The 7,943-nt window shown below is 41.9% G+C and overlaps 1 protein-coding gene across 1 annotated transcript in view; it reads left to right on the top strand.

Moving 5' to 3' along the window:
• The first annotated feature begins 2,830 nt into the window (after positions 1–2,830).
• PRIMPOL (primase and DNA directed polymerase) overlaps positions 2,831–7,943 on the top strand; it is a 35,032-nt gene continuing 29,919 nt past the window's right edge. The window contains 1 exon segment of the mRNA XM_039253864.1: positions 2,831–3,205. Coding sequence (XP_039109795.1) covers positions 3,058–3,205 — 148 coding nt within the window. The 5' untranslated portion in view covers positions 2,831–3,057.

The following is a 7,943-nucleotide window of genomic DNA, read 5'->3' as shown; positions in this document are numbered from 1 at the left end:
TCCCTCTCTCTTGGCCCCTCTCCTGCTTGCACTCTGTCTCTCTCTCCTTCTCTCAAAAATAAAGTTACAAAAAGTTTAAAAAAAAAAAGGTAATAAACCTTTATTTTTTTCCAAATTTCCTGATGGTTGTTACTGATGGACATCTTGCAGTCATGACGAGAACCACGAGCGCTGGTCCAAGGCCGGGGCCGGCACAGAGCACCCCTCTCACTATGTCCTTTACTTGGCTCCTGGCTGGGGCCACATCTCTCAATCCCTGGGCCTTTGTACGTTTTGATGCTGCTGTCTGAAATGACATACTGTGATTATGTGGTCTGTTAAGACTCTGTGTAGATCCTGTCAAATGAGAAGCCATGCCTGTCACATCCTGGACGCTAAGACTCTCGGTTGTAGAGAGCCCAGTGCTTATCGCATTCACCACTTCCACGTGTGAACAACTTGGGGAGGGGCGGGGTGGGGGGGAGAGAGAGAGAGAGAGAGAGAGAATCCCAAACAGGCTCTGCACTGTCAGCACAGAGTGCGACATGGAGCTTGAACTGACGAACCAGATCACCACCTGAGCTGAAACCAAGAGTTGGACGCTTAACCCACTGAGCCACCCAGACACCCCAGAGACTGTTTCTTATTCCCTTTTTATTTCCAGAGTTCCTACATAATATCTTTATCAATAATATTTGTAATCTAGCAGCATCAGCAATAAAACACAAGTAGGCATTTGATAAGTATTTGCCAAATAAAAGACTATTAGATGGGCTCTGCGGTCAGGGTGTGGAGGCAGAGTTTTCAAGATCTTTCTTTGATTCTATTGATTCCTTATAGTCTGCTCTGCAGCTCCCAGCCACAAGGCTAAAAATGGAGATTGGTTGCTAGGGAAGAAAGGAGAAGAGAAATTTGGCAGCTGGTTAGCAGTCACTGCTACAGACAGCTTCTGAAAGCAGATGGCATTCAAGCTGGCTTTAAACCTGATTCCATCCCATCAAGAAAGTAAGACGTGCTTTACTGTCAGATCAGCATACACAAAAGTGTGGAGGTACAAGTTTGAGGCTACCTTGGGGGACAGAGAGGGTCTGAAGACTCTTTCCTTTAAAATTATGAACCGTCAGAATCAGAGATGGAGGGACAATGAAATTATTCATGCAACATTTATTTGCCCTTCATTCCCCCATCCCTCTGTGGATGTTTTGGTGACCTTTCTAGTTCCCATCATTAGCCTTTCAGAAAGTAGAATTGGAGTAAGTGTCAGAGGTCATAGAATGTTTGCACTATGCGTAAAGTTGACTTGCCTAGTAGATACCTCTCTGACAGCCCCCCATACGACCCAAAATTTCCATGACAGACAAGTTCTTTTGAGTCATTCCCAGCCAGTAAAATTCCCATCCCCATAGTAATGAGGGCGGGGGTGATAAGATTGGGAAAGGGAAGTAGAAAACAGTAGTTGCTGGAAGCCTGTGTGGGAATTCATGCTGCTGATACTGTCCGTGTACCCTGGCCACGTTAGCTCCTTGCTAAAGGTTAAAGGCCTGCCTGGCTTGCTTAGCACTACCCACACAAGTGGTTCTAGAACCATGCCTTCCCTTCCCTTACTGTCTCGCATCAAGTAGATGTAATCTTCCATTTCCAGGAACGGTAACTTGACCAGTTTATGTCCGTACTGCTTTGTTGTGCCTTGATACATCATGATTTCTCTTTACTCAGTATTTACCCCTATTTCCCTCATTCCAGAGATGATCACGCCTGTATATCATCACAAGGATCAAATGCTTTTGCTTTCATTTTGATGTCTAGCATTTTATGAGAAGCTGGGTTTGTTTCATTGAGTAGAGAGTAAATCATTAATTTGGAGAAAGAATTTTGAATTCAGAGCATGTGTGTCATGATTTAAGGCTTTAAGCTGTCTGGTAAATAAAGTGACAAAATTTTAGAAATTAAAATTTTTTATTAAAACACTGCCTTTCTCCAGTATTCATATACGTGAAACACCTTAACCAAGTTATTGCTTGATTTTATGGTATAAATAACATACAAGAGTGAAGTTCTGGATTTGTCATATCTTCTAGGTAGAGATAAGACCACTCATGGTTAGAGCTCTTTGGGGCACCTGGGTGGCTCAGTTAAGCATCAGACTCTTGATTTCAGCTCAGGTCATAATCCCCTGGTTTGTTGGATCAAGCCCCACGTTGGGTTCTGCACTGACAGCACGGAGCCTGCTTGGGATCCCCCCTCCTCCCCAAAATAAATAAACTTAAAAAACTAGAGCCCTTAGAGTAAGTATTGAAATACATGTGTTTAATTGCTTTCAGTCTGGACTTATGATGCCACAGCCCGTCTAGTGACCAGTTAATTATAGGGAGAAACTAGAGGAGCAATGACTTTGGAACTGATGGCTGCCAAGGTCATGATTCTTAGGGCATATCGTGACAGGTAAAGGAGAGAACGTGAACTCCAGAGAAGTTTGCTGACATCCTGACTCACAGAGAGAATGGCCAGGATTCTCACAGTGTTTCTGGGCATTATCTTGGCCTAACTGTTTATGCATAAAAACCTTCTATTCCTTAATTCATTGACGGTTAAGATAAGTTCTGCTCACTTTCTATTCGTGAGAGTTGTGCTTTCTTGGTGATAGCACACCAGGCTCAGGCAGGTCACACCGACACATCTTCTAAGATGATCTGTTAATTGTAAGTGACACCACGCTACCCTGTCCGTGGGAATCGAAAAAGTAGAAGATTGCATAAGAGGAAGGAAGTAACAAGAGAAACATGTTACAGTTGACAATAACAACTCTGTTTTAAAACCAGAAGTCAAAAGAAGCCTTACTTGTATAAACTTGTCATGTGGAGATTTGTGCCTAGATCTTAAGTTATAGTTTGTGGAAAAGAAGAATTAGATTAATCATAATGCTTTCTTTCTTTTTTTTTAGGTAATTTTGTGAGAAAAATATTGCAGCCTGCTTTTCAATTAATAGCCGGTAAAGATGATAGTATTTCAGAGACCACGGGCCATGAATTTTCCCATTTTTCTGAAACACCAATTAAATCAGGAATTTCCTCTGACAAAATGTCTCCAGATAAGGGTGGAGGAGAGAGTTGGACACTGAATTCAGAGGCACCGGAGAGGCTGGGGTCAGCTAAGCAAAGCAGTCCTGATCTTTCATTTTTAGTTGTGAAGACTAACACAGGAGAAAAGCAACTTTTTGTAGACCTGGGTGAGTAAGACTGTCAGCCGTCTGTCAGACTGTCCCTGTGTACTTCTCTGAGAGACCACTCAGTGCCCATTTGTTCCCCTGCTTGGGATTCTCGTCTCCCTCTCTCTGCCCCTCCCCCACTTGTGCTCTATCTCTCTCAAAATCAGTAAATAAAATTAAAAATAAAGGATGAAATAAATGTTACAAACAGACACAATATAAATAATGGTACTTTTATGTGGCAAAATGAGGCGGTGTTTTCTCTGAAAAGCTTTGCCGTTAGTGGCCGCGGCCATTTCCTCCGCCTTCTTACTGTGGTCAAACTGGTGACCGCTTTAACTGTGCTCTCTCCTACCCCACCTGCTTCTGGTCGGTGACCCTGAGGGTGTGTGAAGCCCTGGGCAAGACTGCAGCCTGGTTAGGTAACACGAAGGCCGTTCAGGACCCATTCGGCCAGCTCCAGTCTGGTGAAAGAAGCCTCGTTTAAGAAAAAAAAAAATTATTAACGTTTATTTATTTTTTGGGGTGGGGGGAGCGCACGCGCATGCACATAAACCAGAAAGGGGCAGAGAGAGAGGCAGACACAGAATCCGAAGCAGGCTCTAGGCTCTGAGCTGTCAGCATAGAGCCCCTCGGGGCTCGAACCCATGAACTGTGAGATCATGACCTGAGCTGAAGTCGGTCGCTTAACTGAGTCACCCAGGCACCCCTAAGCCTCATATTTATATTGTGGTCTCAGCCTGTTATTCGAAAGCCGTGAAGAGCACGTTTTCGCGTTGCTGTCAGAGCAGCTGAGAGAGCTTCAGGGCCTACAGGCCAAGGGAAATTAGGTTTAACTTGTAGGCAGGATTATCAGGGCAGCCAGCCAGGCCAAGAGAGGGGCAGTGTTCCTGCTCTGTTCTGTATCTTTCTAGCTACCCTGACAGCCCAGTGCCCAAATTTGGAAATGTAGTCAGATAAGGGCAATGCCGTGGTTTGGGTGTGATCAAGCATGAGCTAGAAGTAGAGGAGCGTTCTTCCAAATGACAAGCTTTGTCTTGTTAGCAGAATGTTTTCTCCAGGCTGTGCTGGCAGGCAGTGTAATAGGGAGACTGGTGAACAGGCAGTGACTCGGGGCAGTGGGGATTGGGGGGCAGCAGTAGTTGATCTCTGTGCTCTACCTCTACCCCAGGAAAAGACATAAACAGAATACCCCAGTTCATGACAATTAGCCTTAAAAGTTTGTTTCCTGAACTAGCAAGGAAATTTCTATGATATGCTTGAAAGAAATATTTCAAGTTTAACCTAGAATTATTTATGTAGCAAAGAGGACATTATTTAAGGCAACTTTTGAAAAGGTCAGAGATTTAACAGTGCATGCCATAGTTTTTTGAGGAAACTTTTTTATTGAAGTATTAAGTTCAAACAGAACCATGAGTGATTTGTGAGTGCGCAGGTCAGTGAATTGTCACAAAATGAACATGCCCTTGTCACAACATCACCCTAGACAAGAAATAGAAAGTTATCAAGATTCCAGAATCTCCTCCATGTTTCTTCTAAGGAGTACCCTTTCTCCTCCCCACAGGTAACCACTAATCCATCCTCTAATACCATAGATTAGCTTTGCCTATTTCTGAACTTTAAAAAAAAATATTTATTTTGAGAGAGAGCATGCTCAATCAAGGGAGGGACAGAGAGAGAGGGCCAGGGAGAGACTCCTAGGTAGGCTCTGTGCGGTCAGCACAGAGCCCAATGTGGGGCTCGAACTCACAAACTGAGATCATGACCTGAGCTGAAATCAAGAGGCAGATGCTTAACCAACTGAGCCACCCAGGCACCCCTGAAATTTTTATCATTGAAATCATGTAGTACTTGAGGCTTGCCTTTTAATTCTCTTATTGGTGTCTATGATGAATAAAAATAACTTTAAATAGTAGTAGCTGATTTATCAAATGTTGACCTCTTAGTGCTTCTTGTATCTTGTCAAATCTTTTTGCTTTCTCCAATTATGAAGATATTCTCCTGGTTATTTTCTAGGAGACTTATATTTTTACCTTTTATACTTAGATCTACAGTTCACGTGGAATTGATTTTTGCTTATTGTCTGAAGAGGAGTCAAGATTGTTTTGCTTCCTATATGAATATCCATTTGTCCCAACACTATTGAAATGATTGTCCTTTACCTAAAAGGACATCTTTGTCATAAGTCAAGTGTCTATATATTTGGTCTTTTTCTGGATTACGTTCTGTTCCATTGTTGTATTGATCTATTTTGTACCAATACTACTACTATCTTAATGTAGCTTTATTTCTTTTTTTTTACTCAAAAAAATATTTTTATTAGGGGCGCCTGGGTGGTTCAGTTGGTTAAGCGTCCGACTTTGGTTCAGCTCATGATCTTATAGTTCACAAGTTCGAGCCCCACATCAGGCTCTGTGGGGCTGCTTTCTGACAGCTCAGAGCCTGGACCCTGCTTCAGATCTGTGTCTCCCTCTCTCTCTGCCCCTCCTCCACTTGTGCTCTCTCCATCTATCAAAAATTTTAAAAAAACATTTTAAAAATAAAAATTTTTATTAGAGTGTGTGTGCTCGTGGAGGAGAGGAGGAGAGAGAATCTTAAGCAGACCCCATGCACAGCATGGAGCCCGATGTGAAGCTCGATCCCACGACTCTGGGATCATGACATGAGCCAAAATCAAAAGTCAGATGGATGTTCAACTGACTGAGCCACCCAGGTGCCCCTTAATGTGCCTTTTAAAAAGGCTTGATATCCAGTGGGATAAGCCCACCAACTTTGTTCTTTGCAATTTCTTGGCTGTTCTTGACTGTTTGCACTTCTGTTTAAATTTTAAAATCAACTTATCAGGTTACACACTGCTAGAATTTTGATTTAGTTTCCATTGAATCTATAGATCAACTTGGAGAGAATTGACTTTTTTAGTTTTTAGTGTTCCACTTCATGAACATGGTTTGTCGTTCCACTCACATAGATGTTCTCTAATTTGTCTCTGTGTTTTATAATTTTCTGAATAGAGACCTTGTACATCTTTGGTTAGATTTATTCTAGATACTTGATTTTTTATTTTTTATTTTTTTGGCTTAAACAACAAACATTTATGTCTCACAGTTATGGAGGACAGAAGTGCATGATCAGGTACCAGTGTGGACGGGTTCTGGTGAAGGCCGTGTTCCTGGTTTACAGATCACTGTCTTCTCATTGTATCCTTCCATTGCGTAGAGAGAGCACTACTTGATTTTTTGATGTCTCCCTTCTTTGAGATTTCAGCACTAGAAATCCTCACTGCCTTGGAAGCTCTTCAGTAGTCTCAAACTTTTTTCCCTTAATGGGTTTTCCCAGGTTTTCTATTTATTTATCGTGGGAGGGTTGTCTGCAAATAGTCACATTTTCTATTTCTGGGTGTGGCATTCTTCCAGGCCAACTCTACTCAGTTAAAAAAAAAATTTTTTTTAAATGTTTGTTTATTATTCAGAGACAGAGCATGAGCGGGGGAGGGGCAGAGAGAGGGGGAGACACAGAATCCGAAGAAGGCTCCATGCTCTGAGCTGGCAGCACAGAGCCTGATGTGGGGCTCGAACCCACAAACTGTGAGATCATGACCTGAGCCGAAGTCAGACGCTCACCGACTGAGTTACCCAGGCGCCAATGGGCCAACGCTAATTTATACATGGCTTTTGTTTACAGCTGGTAGAAAATAATTCTTTTTCTCATTTTTATTTTTGTTTATGTGAAGGTGACTTTTTCTTCATCTTCATTTTTTCAATTGAAGTATAATTGATATACCACGTTTCATCAGTTTCTGGTGTACAACATAATGATATTTGCACATATTGCAAAATGATCACCACAGTAACTAATTAACTTCCATCACCATACATAGTTACAGAATTGTTTTTCAAAGGAGAATTTCTAAGATGTACCCTCTTAGCAACTTTCAAATAGGCAATACAGTGTTACTATATTTGCCGTGCTCTACGTCATATCCCCATGACCTATTTATAACTGAAGTTTGTGTCTTTTCATTCTCTTTACCCACTGGCTCACCCCCACCTCCCTACCTCCCCACCTCAAGCAACTACCAGTCTGTTCTCTGTAGTTATTACCTTGTGTTTTTATGTTAATTTTTTAGATTCTATATATAAGCAATATGGTATTTGTCCTTCCCTGTCTGACTTATTTCACTTAGCATAATGCCCTGAAGGTCCATCTGTGTTGTTGCAAATGGCAGGATTTTCTCTCTCTCTTTTTTTTAAATGGTTAAATAATACTCCATTTTATAGATGTGTAGGTTGTTTCCATAGCTTGGCTATTGTAATTAATGCTGCAGTGAATATGGCGACGCACCTATCTTTTTGGATTAGAGTTTTTATTTTCTTCAGATAAATACCCAGAAGTGGAATTACTGGATCATGTGGCAGTTCTATTTTTAATTGTTTTGAAGAACTTCCATACTCTTTCCCCAGTGGTTGCACCAGTTTACATTCCCATCAGTGGTGCAAGAGGGTTCCTTTTTCTCTGTATCCTCACCAACACTTGTTATTTCTTTTTTTTTTAATTTTTAAAAATTTTTAATAGTTTATTGTCATGTTGGTTTCCATATAACACCCAGTGCTCATCCCGACAAGTGCCCTCCTCCATGCCCATCACCCACTTCCCCTCTCCCCCACCCCATCAGTCCTTAGTTTGTTCTCAGCATTCAAGGGTCTCTCATGGTTTGCCTCCCTCCCTCTCCCCCACTATTTTCCCCCTTCTTCCCCCCCAC

Source organism: Hyaena hyaena, unplaced genomic scaffold (genome assembly GCF_003009895.1).
Source record: "Hyaena hyaena isolate Hyena2069 unplaced genomic scaffold, ASM300989v1 scaffold_467, whole genome shotgun sequence".
Lineage (NCBI taxonomy): Eukaryota > Metazoa > Chordata > Mammalia > Carnivora > Hyaenidae > Hyaena > Hyaena hyaena.
The sequence above is the reverse complement of the archived record's forward strand: the minus strand, read 5'-3'. Positions and strand labels throughout refer to the sequence as shown.